Source organism: Urocampus carinirostris, chromosome 2 (assembly GCF_059441175.1).
Source record: "Urocampus carinirostris isolate Australia breed hairy pipefish chromosome 2, RoL_Ucar_1.0, whole genome shotgun sequence".
Lineage (NCBI taxonomy): Eukaryota > Metazoa > Chordata > Actinopteri > Syngnathiformes > Syngnathidae > Urocampus > Urocampus carinirostris.
The window spans coordinates 58,837,381-58,857,795 of NC_142350.1; the positions used below are offsets into that span (position 1 = coordinate 58,837,381).

At 39.9% G+C, this 20,415-nt stretch overlaps 1 protein-coding gene across 2 annotated transcripts; it reads left to right on the plus strand.

Moving 5' to 3' along the window:
- The first annotated feature begins 46 nt into the window (after nucleotides 1-46).
- wdtc1 (WD and tetratricopeptide repeats 1) lies at nucleotides 47-20,072 on the plus strand. 2 transcript variants are annotated; one of them, XM_088327313.1, is made up of 16 exons: nucleotides 47-179; nucleotides 563-700; nucleotides 812-895; nucleotides 1,644-1,690; nucleotides 1,777-1,888; nucleotides 3,835-4,022; nucleotides 4,118-4,300; nucleotides 4,375-4,463; nucleotides 7,700-7,812; nucleotides 7,898-7,967; nucleotides 9,669-9,765; nucleotides 11,872-12,042; nucleotides 14,248-14,480; nucleotides 15,531-15,693; nucleotides 17,043-17,235; nucleotides 18,851-20,072. In XM_088327313.1, the coding sequence occupies exons 2-16, from the start codon at nucleotides 653-655 to the stop codon at nucleotides 18,935-18,937; spliced, it is 1,878 nt and encodes a 625-aa protein (XP_088183439.1). In that variant the 5' UTR covers nucleotides 47-179; nucleotides 563-652; the 3' UTR covers nucleotides 18,938-20,072. The 2 variants fall into 2 exon arrangements, with proteins under 2 accessions (XP_088183439.1, XP_088183438.1); XM_088327312.1 differs by having other exon boundaries at nucleotides 18,874-20,072.
- Nucleotides 20,073-20,415: the final 343 nt, after the last annotated feature.

The window sequence follows — 20,415 nt, forward strand, 5'->3', positions numbered from 1 at the left end:
AAAATTAGACCGGAAGTGTGGCTATTAAATAACGGAACTAAGTAACTGGGGGTGGGAGGGTTCACGTCTGGGATCAAATGTTTTCGCTAAAAATGTTATTTATGACGTTTTTGTTCGTCGACAGTTATCGATACTGAGACTTCTGACAGAAGAACGACAGCTAGTTTGCATACGCAGTCGTAAGTTGTAATATGAAGGTTCAAGATATCAATTCCCTGCTTGTGACGTCTTGTTTATTGAGTGTAATGCTAACGAAAACAAGATAACGCCAATTCTTAAACGACGCCCACTTTCAACAACACGAGGAAATTAAATGTTCACATATTCTCAAAGCCTGTCACAATCTCACTGCGAAGAATGTCGGTGATGAGGGGAGTGTGTTTAATGACTTTCGACTTTCTCAGTGGTGTATTAGCTTGACAGCTAGCCCGATCGAACAAACAAACTCGTCTTGTTGATGCGTGCAAGTTCCACGGCGATCGTCATTCCCCCCTAAGCAGCGAGTCACATGGGTTGTTCTATGTCTTTTATGTCTTATTCGCGCATATAAATGTCTTTGCAGTACACCTTCAAGAACCACAAACTACCTGTCGTATGGATGAGGCCCGAGTATTTCTGCCCAGAATCAAATTTTTGATTTTGAGATAAGGTCATGAATAACGTCAACATCACCCGAGATATCCTGCATGGGCAAATCAGCGTGAGTGTTGACATTATTAGTAGTAAATGCCAGAAGTTGTAGATCGGCACGAGACTGGTTTATTCACTAAATACCATCTCATCTTATTGTTGTTGTTTTTTTCTGATGCAGGAGAAAAGTGCATCAGGATTTCAAAGGTTCTATTATGTGACTCCCTCCTTAATCAAGAGACTTGGCTTGGAGGCTGAGCTTCAGGTCAGTTGCCTTATTGTCACAAGTGACAAAATGGTAAATGGTCATTTATATAGATAGATAGATAGATAGATACTTTGTTCATCCCCGAAGGGAAATTCACATTTCCAGCAGCATCCCTGAGCTGAGAACAATCGAGAACAATCGAAAATAACACGGGAGCTGCTGGAGATAGCGCTTTTCAAGTCAATGAAGACCTCCCAAAGTGCTTTACAATGTGCTTCACACTTACACACACTCACACACCAATCGGGAGTCAGCCATGCAAGGCACCTACCTGCTTATTGGGGGCATTAGGGATTCCGTGTCTTGCCCAAAGACACTTCGACATATAACACGGAGGAGCCGGGAATCGAACCTGCGACAGAAGGGTGTCAAACATTGCATGTCATATTGTGGTTTTGTTTTTTTCCCAGAGGCAGGGGGTTCTGAAAGGTAAACCACATAAATGTAAATAAACAGGTGCACCAAAAACCGTTCCTTAGAACAAAATTCCCAAATACAATACATTTTAAGAAATGTTAATTTAGTAAAAAGAAACATTGATGAGAATACAGCTTGAAAAGAGGCACTGATTTGCCAAAAACTGATTTTTATATATTTGTGTCAATTGTATATATTTTTTTCTTTTTCTACAAAAACAAATGAGAAAATCTGTCATACGTGGTTCTGACTTTTAACACCCGTGCCCCGGTACCTGAGAGTGCAAGACTGACTGTTTATTTTTCGACTGTTTGTATTGTTTACGCAGGGCCACACAGGCTGCGTGAACTGTTTGGAATGGAATGAGCGTGGAGAGTAAGCGAGAACTCTTGATCCAGATTACAGTAAATCGCTGGAAAGTTCTTTATCTTAAACTAACTTTTGTCTTCCTATCACATTAGTCTGCTGGCTTCGGGCTCAGATGATCAAAATGCTATCATCTGGGATCCATTCAGACTCAAGAAGCTTACCACTATGCAAACAGGCCATGCGGCTAACATATTCTCAGTTAAGGTAAGACCGGTGTGATGAGCGGTGCAGTCAGCTAACAGGTTGTAATGTCGTTTGCGACTTCTTGAGCAGAGGACTCTTTTAATTATTTGTGTTTAAGGACAAAACATGCATAATTATCCGATGTACAGCGGAAACTTTCACCTTTTGTTGTATTGTGATACAAAAATACAGAATCACAGCCGTTCTGTTTCAAACAAATTTAAAATCTAGTGATGTGCTTCTCAAGTTGAATCCCTGAAGCATGTGCCGAGTAATTAGTTGTGTGGTTCATGAACGGCGAGTCGATGCGTGTGTTGATTACGTACGTGATGTCGTTTAAGGTCCCGCAAAGCGTGTTTACCTTGTGACTGTTTCAGGATATGATTCGCTAGGTTAGAGTGCAGTTCGAAATAAACGTGGCAAAGAAACCCTATGGATTTCCCCATTCCCTGGGATATTCACAGAAATATACGGTTCTAATTCTTTACAAACTTGCTATCTTATATCTATGCAGCCTGCTTCATCAGTACCATGTGAAATGCACGTTTTCAAAAGCAAGATAAATTCTCTGCAAAACAGAAACTGAATTGAAAAAAAAATCTTTTTAAATAAAAATGATTAAATGATTTGTTTTACCTCCTCATTTCACACTTTCACCTGATTCATACACATAAACATGGACAATTGAACTCGGAAAAATTCATGTTAAAACACCCAAACACATATATTTTTGGGTTAATACCCCACCATTTCATTGCACCCACCAAGCATGTTGTACATTGTTCTGTCCACACGATGGCATAGTCGAGTAAATTAATCATCTTCAAGTCCCTACGTGAAGTGAAGGTTTTTCCTGCAGGGCTTCACTGCTCAACAGGGCTTCATTTTGCCATCGCTACTAAAGTCCTAGAGTTCGATGTACTATGTAATTTACAATTAAAAAAAATGCCCCTTGCATTATTACTTATTTCTCTATGTGGCCCTTAAATGTTATGGACAGCTCTGGTTTATGTCTCCGTATCCTGGCAACTTCCCGGTTCAGTTGGGAATATGGATAAATAGAGAGATCCTTTGTTTTTCGCTGTTAATGGGGACCAGACCCACCTGCGGAAGGTGAAAATCGTAGCATCGCAGTTTCATTTAAGCTCCCAAAGGTCAAGCTTACCTCAAGATGACATCATTACCGACTAAGTGTATCCGACTGTAACAAAATAACTATTGATCTACAAATAATAACACACAACACATAATATTAGTTGAATGATGATCATTATACAAAATTGGAGGCCTTCTTTCAGTGTATGTAAGCAATTCAGAGAGCAGCTGAGTAGCTGTCACTAGCATCGGGTGTCCTCTTATTGAGCCAAGTGTCCGAAATGATTAAAATACAAAATTCTCAAATGTAGCAATTTCCCACTATTTGTAGCTCCAAATTGTTTGTTTACTGGTTAATGTATCTGGCATTGGGGACTAGCCAGGCTCGGCAGGGCTAGCTTGTGTGGGTTGTTAATCATCCGTACCAGTAGTTCGGACAGGCATCCTCGCCATTGCCTCCCGATGCGGCCATAGTTGCTTCACCAACCCGATAATAATCCACGGGGAACACACTGATGATTCCGATTTAGTGGATGACTTTAGTTTCAATGAAACGAGCTGCCAAAAGCTAGAGGTTGCGGGGCTTCCCAGTTTGTTTTGATTCAGAGACATTGACTACGCATGCCCATCCCGGGTATTAGGCTAGTGTATGCTGTCAGTCAATCACAGTCGCGCAAACGGTGTGGTGATATCAATGACAATGAAGCTTATTTAATGTAAAGTGAACCGGAGATAATCAAAGCGCGAAGTAGCGACGGGTTTCCTTAATTCCATAATAGCATCTGATTGTTATGGGCACTAAAACCGAAGCTAACAAAAAGCTTGTTGCCTGTTGCACCTCTCAAGTAATTGATGTATATTTCTCCACACAGTTCCTGCCTCATTCCGGCGACCGAATTTTGATAACTGGTTCTGCAGACACCAAAGTCCACGTGCATGACCTGACAGTGAAAGAAACCGTCCATATATTTTCCGATCATACAAATCGGGTCAAACGCATTGCCACCGCACCCAATTGGCCCAACATCTTTTGGAGCGCCGCTGAGGATGGTATCATCCGGTACGAGAAAAATCTCTGGATTTATTCTGGCAGTGATTTCCATGGATGGAAAAACAATACTAACCACGATCCTCGCACCTCTCTTGCACGTGCAGACAATATGACTTGCGGGGGAGCACCAAACACTCTGACATTCTGATTAACCTAACAGAGTTCTGTGGTCGGCTGGTGGAGGCCAAATGTTTAGCAGTCAATCCGCGGGACAACAACTACTTGGCCGTTGGGGCCAACGATCCCTATGTACGTCTCTATGACATCAGGATGATTCGTGACAGCAGGTAAGTTGGTGCTCACAGCCCTACTTTGAAAACGCACCTCCACCTATTGATGTTTTTGCCCTCTCTCTACACAGAAAGTCAGTCAACAAAATCAGGTCATGCGCCCTGCGTTTGTTACCCGAATATCTCTTCCCGAACAAAGCCGTGCAGTATTATGTTCCAGGTACTGAATTGATAAAAATCGTGAACGGGGAGTCCTCGATTTATGACCAAATATTTTCGACCCCTGTGTTGCGTGTGCTAATTTGGTCCCACCACTAGTGGTACAATGCATCATTTCTGATCTGTGATCCGTTCTGGTTAACGCAGGTATGTCAAACCTATGGCCCGCAGGCCAACCTCGGCCCCGTTGGGTGATTTATCCGGCCTGCGCTAAATTTCCGAGTACATCAAAACTAGAAATGAGTCTCCAGGTCATTTCTATCAAAAGTTATGATTTTTTTTAATGAGAATCGATAGCTCTCTCTGGCTGGTAGAGGGCAGTAAAAGATTTATTCTCTGCTTTACCATGCCTAGCCTATTGTTGGATCTGATGTAGTCTAATATTATTTCCCATGCACCACTAAAACTTTTGTTTTGTGTTTCTTTTTATATTAGTTACAAGCCAGTTTGGCAATTAAGGCAAAAAAAATATATATTTTTTTTTCATAGCTCCAACTTGAGTTTGTATAGGTAGTGAGTTTTTTCAGGTGTAAAACTGTATTCACTCAAATGTTAAAATAAGTCATCCAATGCCAAACATGAAAATAATTTTATCACATTGTTTCTGAATAAATGTATAATTCTTAGAAAAGATCCCTGGTCATTCATAGTTGTAATATGTAGGATATGTTACCGAAGTAGGCTGAATGATGACGTTTAAAACTGAAAAACCACCGTAAACTAAACGTTTCAAGTTGGAATTATTTTACTGATCTGAGAACAGAAAGTTCCGGCCTCAGAGCCTAACTGAGTTACATTATACAAAATATTATTGCTGAAATAATTATATTAATCTATATTTTCATTCAGATTTAATCATCACAGTTAATTGGTAATACAGAGCAGTTATCACTTGAGATTTTTTAGTTCACAATATTGTACACTATACAAAATAATATTGCTGAAATATTTATATATTCATGCAGTTTTAATCATCACAGTTAATTGGTAATACAAAGCAGTTATCACTTCAAAATTTTCAGTTCATATATTCTTTGTGGTTTGCTGTCCTGCCATAGTTGTAATGCCTTCTCAAGGTCCAATCCATTATCATCCTCTTCATAGCGTAACCAGGAATATAATTTAGTCCATTTGGGCAGAAAATTCCTTTTCTTGCTAGTATTCTTTTGTTTATTTTCTTTCGTCGAATCGTTCGCTTCAAAACACGTGTTTTCCTTGCCTTCGCGGTCTTCTTAAGAATTTCCCCGCCGTTTTTTCGTGCCGGAATTATTGCCGTTGTTACCACTTTGTGTTGTGTTTCGACTTATTACCGACACTGAAGAAATTACCAATTTTTTGTTGATTTGCACCTAGTAACAACTGTTTTTTCTGAGGCATACTTCTCTTTCACTCGGCAACCGCCAAAACAATGACGTCATCTCGAAGCAACGAGATCTCGTTTGCTGAGATCGGCACGAGACCAAAACAACAATGGCGGATCTGCCTGACAAAAATTTTGGAGTGCGGTAAATCTTTGTTGAAAAAAAAGAAAAAAGTATTTGGGTAATAATGACAATTTGGTGTAAAAAACGTTGCGTCCTGGGGACGCACGTTGATTTCACCCAATGCGTCCCCAGCAAAAATGATACGTCTAGGACGCAGGGACGCGGGCAAACGAGAACACTGCTTGTGAACAGAAGGCCGTTACATTTTGACAGACTGGCCGATTTTGAAGTCTGGTGCACTTTAAGTGGTTATACATGAAGTAAGTTAAAAAATTGATCTGCTTTTATAGACCAATTTCACGAGACCTAATTTTTGATGCTGCTCCCCTAGCATGGATGCTGAATTTATAGTTCCATGTTTGTGAGTGAGTTTTTGGCCAATAAGAATTGTCAGTTTGCCCAATCAGAGGCAAGTTTTAATAGAACTCCGAACGCCTTAATTTGTCCCACTCTTGAGACAGCAACCCTGACAAAGGTCCCCAGAAGAGGGTGCTGTTTCCTTTAGGTAAAAGCATGTCCGTCAAGTCCAGTCACATTGATGAGTTTAGATCTTAATCACAAAGAGTCCCAAAGGGCTGTACAGACTACCATTACACCATCCCTCTTACATGAGTATTAAGTATTCGCAAATAAAACTAGCACAGAATATGCACTTATCTTTTAAAATCGAAAATTGCAATACTGTTTTTAAAATCGTGCAGCCCTAGTTGTAGAGAACAATGCTAGTTTATAATGTAGGATAAGAAATTTTTGGTGTCGATGACTACTGCACATAGAATAAGATAATGTGTGTTTTTGTGCAAATAAGGATGACTTCTAGTTTACGTGGTGGAAAAGACTACGCTAGTTTCTGGGGTAGCAGACAACAATGTTAGTGTGAGATGAAAAAAGACGTGTAGTTTCTGGTGTTGAAAAATATGTGTATAATAAGTTGGTTTAATTATTTATTTTGGAAGAAAACAGTTATTTTCCGGACTAGAGGATGTTACTCGTTTTTAACTTGAAGATGATGCTAGTTTGCCATGTAGAAGCAGGTGGCGCTTGTAGATAAAAAGTTTAGTTTCCAGTGTAAAAGATGAGGCTACTATTCTGTGTTCAACAATATGAGGCTACTTCCTTTGTAGATGATGAGGATAATTACTTTTTACACGTATTTTTAGCTCCAATGAAGATGACATTAAGATTTGTTATTCGTTAAATGATGCTTGTATTTGGCGTAGCAGATGACAATTTTAATTTCCAAAATGAAAGAAGATGACGCTAGTTTGGGGCGTATGAAAAGCCATTCTTTTGACTTAAAATAAAACATTAGTTTTTGGCAGAAATAGTACCTTTCAACAGTGGAGAAAACTGTCCAGAGTTGCGTCCTCATTGGTTTTTCAACGACCAGCGCGGTTAAGGGAACCGTGAAATTTCTGGCATGCAGTGTAGAAGACTGATAATTTTGAGTGTATTGTAGAAGAAGACTATTACGCTAAATTCATTTGTAGAAGAAGAAAAATAAATTCGGAAAAAGTCGATGCAAGGTTCCGACGTAAAAAATAGCGCCAATTTATTTTTTAGACTAGGATAGCACAACATTACAGAGTCTGTCAAAGTATAGTGAACACAGAAATTCGAGTGACGCTGAAATTCGGTCTCCCTCGTTACCTTCAAAACGGAACTCGTTAGTGAATAGAGGACTCCTAAACACGTGAATACAGTTGGATTGGTGTGGACATAACAACAGCATAAAATTCCTTTTTTTTTTCAGGTCACCTTCCAGTGTTGACGGCATACAGAAACCGCACAAGGGTGTTTGTGGCCACATATGTCACTTTCAGTCCGGATGGAACTGAGTTACTTGTCAACATGGGCGGGGAACAGGTAGAGATGCTCTGCTTTAGGATGTTGTCTTAAATCACTCTTGAGAGTCTGATGTTTGGTTTTGTGCATGTTGATGGTTTCCTAGATTTATCTATTTGACTTGACAAGTGAGCAAAAGCCATACATGTTGCTGCTTCCAAATACGTGGCATTCAGGTACGTCCGTTTATGGTATTATGATAGATACTTTGCTGTACCAAATGGGGAGATAAATATATTGGAGGTCTTTAATGTGAAATAGTTGAGGTACAGTGTTTCCCATAGAATTTTTTGAGAGCCCTGTGGGTGGAAAATTTAAGGGCCTCTGGGGGCATGCTCATCCGGAGGAAAATCTTTTACATTTTAAATTCAAATGCAACGATCTGGTGCATTTTTGGAGCAAAGTCAAGAAGCTAGATCTATGACAAATGAGTGTCCTTGTAATTTGTTGAATCATGAATCCACTAGTTATGAAAGGCAATGACACACCAAACAAGTCAATACCACAAAGCAGGGTAAACAAGACGGGAATTTAATACAAAAAAAAAATGAATCTGCTCGTCATCGAATTACACTAGAATTGACTGTTCCAATGCCGACACTACTAGTTTAAGATGTTGTATCGGCGAGTAGACAGACCAAATAACAAATATGAGTTTTAAATTTAATGAAATGTAATACTCGTATCAATGATTTGGTTGATTACAATATTAAATATCAACACCGACGCTTTTGTTAGTGCAGCTATGACAGGATGCTGGTTCCTCTTCGATGGTTTATAGGAGGTTATTGCATACCTGTAAACCTCAGCCAATTGTTCCCCTTATTAGTCCCTTGTTAAGTGATATTAAACATTATATACACAGTGTGGCACCTATCTACTCACAGCAAGACAGAGTATATATGTATATATATAATATATATATATATGTAACGGGTGTAATATTAACTTTTGTTTTATTGAAATTCCTGCTGAAATATGTTGTATAGTTTCTGTATAAGTGTCCTGCAATGAATGAGTCACAACACAACACGTGGTAAGCTTCTCTGCTGGCTTTGATCTCTATAAGGGGAATTTGCATTTTCCTACAACATGCAACATCCGGCAAAACTAACATAAAAGGCGACAGAAACGAAAATAAATCCAAACAGCTTGACATCATCAATCACATTCCTGTGTATGTTGAGAGATTTGTCAGCTGTGGTTTTAATGTTTAAAATTAACTTTTTTTGCCGAGCACCAAAAGATCGTGTCTTACTGTTGGCAGCTCGTTGTAGACTGCCAAAAAACCCACCTTCCTGTCGCAAAGTCTGAAGCCAAACCAAACCTTATCACATACCAGCAGGTAGCACTGTTGGACTCATCATTGCAGGACACTTATACAGAAACTATACAGCATATATCAGCAGGAATTTCAATAAAACAAAAGTTATTATTACACCCGTTACACATATATATAATTGTTGAACAGCGTACACAATTTAAAATGATCAAAAAAAACAACATGAAATATAGGGAAAACATATATGTTGATAGCGAAGTTATTTCAACTTATTCGTGATAAGAATTCCAAAGGCGAGTGAGAGGGCAAAAACGGGTGCAGGCGAGCACACCATCTTTTTAATTTAAGATATCTTGGTTATTTTGATAAACTTTGCATTTATATATAATGAAAAAATAAATAATTATAATACAAGTTAATGAGACCCTGGTGGAACCAATTAGACCCTTACCGCCTGCCAGAGACATGATATGAAATGGTAAACACTGGAGGTGTCTTTTGAACTGGATTGAGCATTGACAAATATTTTTCTACTAATGACATTGAGGAGCTATATTGGATGTTATGTTTTTTTTTTTTTTTTGATGGATTCTAGGGTATGATGAGTGTGATTGGGAGACCAATGGCGTCTCCAATGGAATTAACTTGCCAACCAAGCATTTTCCATTTAGCCAAAGCCAGATGCAACTTAGGTAAATATCACAACGGTTTGTTGAGTTTTTTGTTTTACTATTTTCATTATTGATGTACAGTGCCTTGCAAAAGTATTGGCTCCCTGAGAACCTTTCGACATATTGCCATATTTCAGGCTCCAAACTTACAGATAAAAAAAAGTCAAAATATTTTCTAAGAATCAACAACAATTAAGACACAATCATAAACAAAACCAAATTTATGCAACATTTTATGTTGTTCTGACAAATAAAAAGATTAAAAGTAGCCCTTGCGAAAATATTGCCCCCCTTTTAAGTTAATACTTGCTACAACCTCCTTTTGCTGCAATCACAGCCACAGAAACGGATAGTGTAAGTCTATAGGTTTTTGCACAGCTTGCAACAGAAATATTTGCTCAGGCTCAAGTTCCTCAAGGTTGGATGTTTGTGCACAGCACTTTTCAGATCTTTCCACAAATGCTCTAGTGGATTAATGTTTGTACTTTGGCTTGGTCATTGTGACACCTTTAGACTGCTAGTTTTAAACCAATCCAATGTCAATTTTGCTTTATTTTTTGTGTCATCTTGTTGGAAGGCGAACCTGTGCCCCATTCTAAGGTTTCTTGTAGACTCCAACAAATTTTCTGCCAGAAACGCCTTGTATTTGTCTCCAACCATCTTTCTGTCACCTCTGAGGATCTTGAAGAAAAGCAACCGCAGAGCATGATGCTGCCACCACCACGCTTGACAGTGAGGATGGTGTTTTCAGGGTGATGTGCGGTATTACTCTTACGCTAAATGTAAGGCCACATATAATTTGTGTCTTTCGTTTGTCATGCAAATACCAAACAGGACTTTTTATAGTATTTTAAAAAAAAAAAAAGCATTTCTTCTTGCCACTCTTCCTCAAAGGGCAGATGTATGCCGAGTATGACAACTGTCTCATGCACAGATTGTGCCACCTCTACTGTTTATGCCTGTAGGTTATCCAATGTGATCATGGCTCTCTTGGTTGCTTCTCTGATTAGTTTTTTTCTTGTTTGGGCCATAATATTAGAAGAATGGCCAGGTCTCTGAAGTTTGTGGTGGTTTTATGCTCTTTTCATTTTGATATTGGAGAGACCCCTCGCTACTTTGCACTTCGGTTATCGCTGTTTCACTGCTTCGCAGATTTTAATTGTCATTTATACCAACATCATGCATTGTGCTCTGATAGACATCAGAGGCAGATAAAGTAGGGCGGTCTGTGTTGGGTGGGTTTGAGTGTCTGTGCGTGACCTTGATAGGTTGGTGTATGGGCGGGCGCATTAGTGGCTGCCTCCCAAAACAAACTGCAAAACAAAGCGCCAGATAGCTTTTAGCGCAGACCTGGGCACTCCGGTCCTGGAGGGCCATACGTCCTGCCAGATTTTGAAGTTTGCTCTTATTTAACTCAGGTGATACAAATTATAACCTCGTTAGCAAGCTAGCAAGTGCTCGTTAACGATACTGGTGATTGGAATCACCTGTATTGGATCAGAGAAACCTCAAAAATCATGCAGAACATACGGCCCTCCAGGACCGGAGTGCCCAGGTCTGTTTTAGCGGCTCATTACACTGAAAATGAATTCATCAATACATCGGACTCTGGGGAAAGTCAATAGAGTGCAAAGAAACTGTAATTACTAGCAGGTGCTCAGAGGATTATTATCGGGTTCACGAAGTGACGGCGGGGAGAAGGCTATAACGGTGCTGCTCTGCTGGCGTACTGCTACGGCTAAGCTAACAACCCTCACAAGCTACCCCTGCCGAGCCTAGCTTTTCCCCAATGCCCATGAATTACCCATGAAACGGATGACCTGGAATTACAACCTGTAGGAAACCGATGCATTCGCTGCTTTTGTATTTTAATCATCGGGGGGACTGGACTCTATTGGAGTACAACGGTTGCTAGCGCGTAGCTAGCCAGCCGCTCTCTAAATTGTGTTGGTACACTGAAAGGAGTAGGGCTCCAATTTTGTTTTAGTGCTTTTCCTAGGCACTGTATTGAAACAGTAAAGTATTTCTTAAAAACACATTTGTGAAGAGCATGTTGTTTTCCTTTTGATGCAAATGTGGCAAGTGAGTGTGATTAAACTGCACTTTTTTTTCTCCCTTTCGTGACAGTTTAAATGATCTTCCTCCGCATTTGGAAAAGATCAAACAACAAGCCAATGATGCATTTGCACAAAAGCACTGGTCGGCAGCCATCGAACTGTACAGTTTAGGAATCTTTCATTCCAGCTGCAACGCTGTGCTTTATGGAAACCGGGCTGCGGCGTACATGAAGCGAAAATGGTAGGTGTTGTTTAGCGCACTGGTTTTCAACTGGTCTGACTTGAGGACCCATCATCCCACCCTATTTACAAGCCGTGACTCAATTCATTCAAAATTTTACATCTCAAATTTTTAAATAAAAAGGAGGTAAACCAGAGTTGAAATATGTTCACGTTTTTTTAAAAACAAAAAAACGGTTAATCCAAAATGATGCCAATATTCTCTTTATTGCTCAATTAGCTGCATTTTCTTCCTTTCATCCATTTCCTTCTGCGGTTGGGTCCCGGGGGCAGTAGCCTCAGCAGGGAAGCCCATACCCCCCCTAACCCCAGCCACTTTATCCAGCTCATCCGACCAAAGTGTTCCCAGGCCAGGCCGGAGACGTGGTCTTTCCAGCGTGTCCTGGGTCGTCCCCGGGGTCTCCTGCCGGGGGGACATGCCTTGAACAACCCGAGGGAAGCGTCCAGGAGGCATCTTTATCAGATGCCTGTGCCACCGAGTTTTTCCACCTTTTCCACCACATAAACTAGAGTCATCCAAACACACATTATCTTACTCTATGTGCAGGGAGTAGTCATCGACACCAAAAAATTCTTATCCTACATTATAAACTAGCATTGTTCTCTACAACTAGGGCTGCGTTTTTAATGGAATCCAAAATGCTTCAGTCTAGTACAGGGGTGGCGAACACGTGGCTCCAGAGCCGCATGCGGCTCTTTGCCAATAAGAATGCGGCTCTTTGCCTCATCATATTTTCTATATACTGTGGCTCTTTGCCTTGTTTCATGTTTTTTTTGTGTGTATTGAGGGTGGACACTTTCCTTGAAATCAACAAAACAACAACACTTGTTGTATTGTAGGGAGAGGAGTGTGTTATGAGAAAATATGTTTTTAATTGTGTGTGTTTGTGTGCGTCTGTCTGTCATGGCGTGGTGTGGCTCTTTGACTCTCACAGTTAAAAATTTCGGCTCTTTGTGTCAAATTTGTTCGCCACCCCTGGTCTAGTACCTTGAGCCATTTCCAACAAACTGAACATGCACGAATATGAAATAATAAGTGCAACATTTTTGTCGGACCTAGCAGCTCTTCCGCTGTTCTGTCCACTAAGAAGTGAATTTGTGCAGGCCAATCCACTATCCCTCATCACATATTGCTGGATACAGGATCCGGGCCTGGGGCGTTTTTTTTTTAAATTCTTGCTGTCACTGTATTTCTGTCGAAAATGAACTGCACTTGTGCAGCTGTAATCCATTATCCCCAATCCCATATTGCTGTGACCGGGGACCAGCATATGGCATTTTTTGGAGGCATACAGTTCTGGCCCGCCCAAAAAATGAAATGCACAGTCGTGGCTAGGCCCGTCACGAAAATGACATATTCGTTTCATCGTGAATAATATTTATGTTCGCAAATATTTTCACATTCCTGTTTACCTTCTTTTTTATACGTAATGCTCTTCCTCCTGAGATCCGATCTGCAACCTCAGTGGAAATGTTTAAATCTAAGCTGTCTGGTAATCCTTGAAGGGGGATACCACATGTGCGGTCCCTTCTCAAGGTTTCTTCATTTTCCTCATGTTGAGGTTTTTTGAGTTTTACCTTGCCCTCATGTTGGTTCCAGATCAGGGGATGGTGTAATAATAGTCTGAAAAAATAGTCTGTGAAATAACCTGTGAAGCCTGTCGAGACTCTTTGTGATTAAGGGCTATACAAATAAAAATGACTTGACTTGACTTTTTACCGTGTACCAGTATTTAAAAATTTCAAGCATAGAAACAATACATTCTTTCTGCTCCTGTTAGCTGCATTCACTTTTAAAACTTGAAGTGAAACAAAGAGACATCTGTCTGCCCTGGTGCTGTATTCCCTTTAAGTGTACGTGTTGAAACTAGAGGATTTTTCCCATCTGGGTACCTCATTTTTGCACTTGGTTCAGTTTTTCACTTTATTACTTACAAGTTGTGTGGATTCCTGCACTTCGGTGGTGTAAACCGCCGGGTGTCAACTCATATTTACAGGACATTATCGACATCTGCTGTTTTAGTGTAGTTGACCCTCGATTAATTTAGTTTCTGAGCAATTTTTTTTGCAAAGGCCCGTGAACCACTGAAAACAGGTCCGCAGCCCACTTTTGGGTCCCTACCCACCAGCTAAGAACCCTTGGTTTAGCATTATACCAATATAGAAGCTTCATCTGATTTTTTCCCTTCTTTTTCAAATGTTGCAGGGACGGAGACCACTATGATGCAATCAGGGACTGTCTGACAGCGTTGACTCTAAACCCGGAACATCTGAAGGCTCATTTTAGGATCGCACGCTGCCTCTTTGAGCTGAAGCTTGTGGACAAAGCGCTCGATTGCCTTAAATATTTCAAAGAGAAGTTTCCAGAGCAAGCTCATAGCAGCGCTTGTAAAGCATTGGAAGACGATATCAAAACCTTCAACTTAAAGACTGAATCAAGTGAGCCGGGGTTCGTTCGGGTGCTTGAAATCTTTGAATTTTAACGGTGTGTTTTCAAGGATTAAAAATGTCTTGAAATATGGGAGGGGTGCTTGTAAATACTTGAAATTGTTGCAATGTTTCTCAACAAGACTGCTTAAAAATGACGCAGGCACTGCTCTCTAATGGCTTCTCTTTGCCGTGTCGAGAATAAGGCCGTTATAGATAATACCTTGACGGCGCTATTTTTCTGTAGGGGGGTAATATAATTGATTCTCTACAACACCGTTACCGTTACTGGCAGTCAAAAGCTACTATTGTTTTAGATTTGTTCCCTTTATGTCTCCAAACCTGGGCGCCATTTCCAAAGACCTGTAGCTGTATTTCCTTTTTCTTTTTTGATCCTTCTCTTTCTTTATTCTTTCTCTTTCATTTGCTATTTCTTTTCTTTTTTTCCTCATTTTCTTTTTTCTCTTTGTTTTTCTCTTTCTTTGGCTCTTATACTCTTTTCTTATTTTCTCTTTCTTTGATCTCTTTCTTTTTATCTAGTTTCCCTTTATCAAACTTTCTATCTTAAGTCTCTTTTTCTTTTTTTCTCTTCTGTCTCTTTTTCTTAATTCTCTTTCTTCCTCTCTATCTTTTTTCTTGTTCTCTTTTTCTCTCAGTCCCTCTCTTGCCCTCTTTCTTTCTCTCTTTTACTTAATTTTTCTTTCTCCTTTTCTTTTTTATCTCCCTCTATTCCTTTCTCTCTTTCCCTCTCACTCTTTCTTGCTCTTGTGCTCTCCCTTGCCTTTTTGCCCTCCCCCTCTATTTCTATATTTCTCCTTTTTTCTCGTTTCCCTTTTTCTTTTTTGCACCCTATTTTTTTCTCCTTTTCTATTCCAATAGCTCGCCCCCTCCGTGAGAATTTTTTTCAAGCATGCGGCCCCTGAGCTAAAATGAGTTTGGGACCCCTGATTTAAGTCATCCAAAAATAATCAATTAATAAAATATCAAACCACCTTTATTCTGGTTCTGAACCTTTCACCTGCTTTTATATAATGTTTAAAGTTGTAATCGGTTGTGTTACAGATGTAGAAGTGGAGTCCAAACAAATGGAGAATCTGTTCCGGTCTTTACAAGGAGTGGCTCAAAACGAAGTGTTTCTCCAACAGCGAAGTTTCGACTACAAGCACAGATATTGCGGCCATTGCAACACCACAACAGACATTAAAGAAGCCAACTTTTTGGGAAGGTCGGTGACACCATTTTGCCTTCAGAGCAGATAAAACAATCAATAAAACCCAAATTGCAGTCACTTTATTGCAGACCGTAATAGTCAAAAAATAACAACGTATATAAGGTTAAATAAAGTTCTGCTAATAAAAAATGTTTTTTGTGGTAACTTTTTGTGTCTACAACAAAAATACCACAACAGAAATACAAATAAATTTACATTCAAATAACTACAAACCACCACAAAATTACTACAAAACTAAATATCAAATGTAGTGCTTTTTTTGCTTTTAATGTGAAAAAAAACACTACACAAATATGACTACTGTTATACTATAATACAAAAATGCTACAGAAATATTACCCCAGAAATACGACAAAAATACTATAGAAATGCTACAAATGTAAAACAAAAAATCTACTATCGAAACACTAAAAATAGAGTCCTAACTATTCCAGATAATAATACTAATACTAATAATACTACAAAAATTCTACAGAACGACAACGAAAATGCCATTTTGAAAATACTGCTAAAATACTTAAAAAAAGAAAACTACAGTAATCCTAGAAAAAAAAATCCACTACAAAAGTACTAGGTATCCAACAAAAATTATACTATAGAAATAATACAGAAACACAACTAAAATACTACAATGGAAATACCATAGAAATATAACTACAGTAATACTACAAACATACTAAAGAAATGCGACAAATATACAACAAGAATTCTTTATGTCGAAGTGTCCTTGGGCAAGACACTGAATCCCTAATGCCCCCAATAAGCAGGTCAGCGCATTGCATGGCCGCTATCGGTGTATGAGTGTGTGTGTGAATGGGTAAGTGTGAAGCACATTGTATAGAATTGTAAATGCAGACCATTTACTATTTACTATGGAAACACTACAAAAATAGTAATATGGAAATACAACAAATAATACTGCAGAAATGCTCCAAAAATACTATAGAATTTCTCCAAATATACAACAACAAATCTGCTATGGAAATACTAGAAAAATAGTACTATGGTAATACAACAAAAATACTATTGCAGAAATATTTCAAAAATAAAACTACAGTGATACTACAAAACTAACATCAAATGGCGTACTTATTACCTGGATGCAATAATTTATTTTGATCATTTCAAAACCATAGAGCAAAACCGATTAAACTGAAAGGAACTGACACTTGGCCAAATTATCATGTTATAGTAATTTGTTGTCTGTGCAGCCCTTTGAGACGCCTTGTCGTTCAGTACTATACAAATAAACATGACTTGACTTTTAATCCAATGCAGCCCGCGACTCCAAACAGTAACCCACTGCTTTATTCTGTAAATGCAAGTTTTCTTTTCCTGTACAGCAACGGCCAGTACATCATCAGCGGTTCAGATGATGGCTCCTTCTTTATCTGGGAAAAAGAGACGAAAAATTTGGTGCGTATCATGCAAGGGGACGAGTCGATCGTCAACTGTTTGCAGCCCCACCCCAGCTACTGCTGCCTGGCCTCAAGTGGTATTGACCCGGTGGTTCGATTATGGAACCCCAGACCAGAGGTGAGCACGTTGTTTTCATTCAGTCAAGTTTTCATGTTAAATACGCTGCTTTGCAAAAGTATTGCCTCATCCTCTCCAATACCTTTTTCACATATTCCCATATTTAAGGCTTCAAACGCATAGATTAAAAAAAAAACTCGAACAATTTCCTAAAAATAAACAAGATGTGAGACAATCGTGAGTAACAAACCAAATATATTCAACATTTTATATTGTACTAACAAATTAGAAAAAGGAAAAGTAGGGATTTCTAAAATATTGCCCCCCATTGAGTTACTATTTTGTTCAACATTTTTCAGATCTTAACACAAATTTTCTATAGGATTGTGACTCCATCAATCATCTCATCAACCCTTACGATCTTCCCAGTCCCTATTCAATAAAAGCATCCCCAGATCATGATGCTGACACCACCATGTTTGACAGTGTGGATGGTGTTTTCAGGGTGATGTGCAGTAGTACTCCATGCGCCAAACGTAACGCTTTGCATTCAGCCCAGAAAGTTCAATTTCAGTCTCATCTCACCAGAATGCTTCTTGTGTCTCCCATGTGGCTTCTTGCAAATGCCAAACTGGCTTTTTCATGGTATTATCTCAGAAAGGGCTTTCTTATTGACATTCGGCCATAAAAGGCAGATTATGCAGAGTACAACTAATAACTGTCTTATGCACAGATTGCCCAAACTCAGCTAACAGGTCTCCATTTTGAGATTTTTGCTTGCACAGTGCTTTGGGAAAGGTGTAAATGTTGCGGAATAGTCTTGTATCCTATTCCTGCTTTGAACTTTTCCATAACTTTATCCCGGACCTCCCCTTGTGTGTTCTTCAGTCCTTAACCGTTAAGCTCATCACAGAGAAGGTGCATTTAAAAGACTTATTGCACTCATTGTTAGTCATTTTGGTCGATATTGGAACATTCAAAATTCATCAGGGAACTCCTGAGCTGAGGAAGCAGGCGTCAATATTTTTGCAACCCCTCGTTTCCATTTTTGTTGTGATTATAACATCTCATCTCATTAGCTGCACCGCTTATCTTCAGTAGGGTCGCGGGGGTGCTGGAGCCCATCCCAGCAATCATTGGGCAGTGGGCAGGGGACACCCTGAACTGGTTACCAGCCAACCGCAGGGCACACAGGGACAAACAGCTCGCTCGCTCATTCATACCTAGGGACAATCTGGACCGGTCAATCCACCTGAAATGCATGTCTTTGGAATGTGGGAGGAAACCGGAGTGCCCGGAGGAAACCCACGCAAGCACGGGGAGAACATACAAACTCCGCACAGGAAGTCCAGTAGCTGGATTTCAACCCACACAGGAGGTTCCCAAGACCTTAGAACTGTGCCGCATAAAATGTTGAAATAATTTCGTTCCACTTTATGATTTGTGTCTCACATGTTGTTGATTCTTGGAAAACATCAAGTATCAAACCGGAAACGTGGCAAAATGACAACGTTCTGGGGGGTGGGTGTTAATACTTTCGCTAGACACTGCATGTTCTCCCAAACCCGGGTGAAAGTTGAGCTCCCGCGTGCTTACTTTTCAATGCTCTTTGATCGAAAATTCAAAAAGCATGACATAACATGTTCCTGCACGCCACGAGGGTTAATCAAAGTAGCTCGCCTTTTCTCCCCGCCCGAGAGCGAAAACGGCCGCGTGGTGGAGGACATGGAAGGCGCGGCGCAGGCAAACCAACAGCGGATGAACGCCAATCCCTTAGACGTGATGCTGCAAAACATGGGCTACCGCATCTCGGCACTGCGCGGCGTGGGCCAGGACGGCTCAGACGACGAGGACAGCTCAGACGGACAAGGGCAATGCAGACCCAGCTAGGACCAGGATCCGGACTTGCTTTTTTTCTTTTTCCTCGCCATCAGTCAAACGGCCAAGGAGTTGCGTTTGTTTAATCCCAAGAGAGGTAGGTTTTGAATGAATTTCTCCCAAGACACACTGCTCAAATCTGTTAAAGCCCCAACGTGGAATAATAGAACACGAGATGGCACTGTGTTGTCGAGGGCCAGCGGTGCACGGCGTGGCGGCAGGATGCCGGACGAACACGGTGCCGACTTATGTTGGGATTCTCCGTGTAAAAGAAATAAAAATATCTCGACCTATGATTTTTTATAAAAATTCATATTGGTATGATGGTTTATGTATTTTTGCCCAGTATTAAAATCAATTGATTTTTATTTTTTTTATTACTGGATGAAAGTTTTTTTATATCACTAGGAGGCACTAAATATTACACACTATCCCTTTAAGCAGGGGTTGCGAACACGTGGCTCCAGAGCCGCATGCGGCTCTTGGCCAATAAGAATGTGGCTCTTTGCCTCATCATATTTTCTATATACCGTGGCTCTTTGCCTCATTTCATGTTTAGTTTTTTTCCCCTCTTAAAACACACTTGAATCCATCAGAGTTGATAACAAATAATAAATAATATTTTGAAATTAATTTGGCAGATTTGTTGTTTTTATGCTGCTCCGGACACATAACTAACTGTCAATCATCTGCGTAGGTTACGTCTAATGCCGGTCAGTGCGTGGTGTGGCTCTTTGACTCTTACAGTTAAAAATGTCATCTCTTTGTGTCAAACTTGTTCGCCACCCCTGCCTTTAAGGGTGAAAGTTCACTTAAGTTCTGTTACAATTTAGCTTGAGGATTTTTGTTTTTACAAGTTGGACACATGTCAAATTTGCAGGTATGAATTTGAACTATTTTGAACTTTTTTACTAAATTAAGTTTCCAAGTATTTGGTTCATCGATTTCAGATTTTTGTTTCAGAACTCTTTCGGTATTGTGCGTCGAAAACAGACATTTTAAATAATATTTGAACACTCGCTGGTTTCTTTTTGTCATTCAGTACACGCTTAAAATCGGGCTTAAAGATCTCTTATCTTATGGCGAAATGAGCTGTTTTGAAGTCAAAAAGGATGACCTACATGGACTGTGTAGATCTGAGGAGAACATGCTTTGAGGTGGTTCCCGAGATTCTCAAGAAAGTGAACCAGGCGATTGGGGTGGTGTGTTTGAATGAAAATCAGTATAGTTTGCACAGGCAGGAGTATTTGACTGTTTTTTTTTTGTTTGTTTTAATTCAATGATCCTTCATGAAAAACACTATGTAAGATCAGGCCTACAAAATCATGGGTATGAAAGGCCGAACCGCCCTGAGCCTGACCC

What these genes read in the sequence shown, in the direction of transcription:
- wdtc1 (XM_088327312.1), top strand. Translation starts at nt 653, where the DNA reads ATGAATAACGTCAACATCACCCGAGATATCCTGCATGGGCAAATCAGC. An exon ending in GCTTGGAGGCTGAGCTTCAG is followed by an intron (nt 896 to 1,643) that starts GTCAGTTGCCTT and finishes TTGTTTACGCAG; the next exon opens with GGCCACACAGGCTGCGTGAA. An exon ending in GCGTACATGAAGCGAAAATG is followed by an intron (nt 12,043 to 14,247) that starts GTAGGTGTTGTT and finishes CAAATGTTGCAG; the next exon opens with GGACGGAGACCACTATGATG.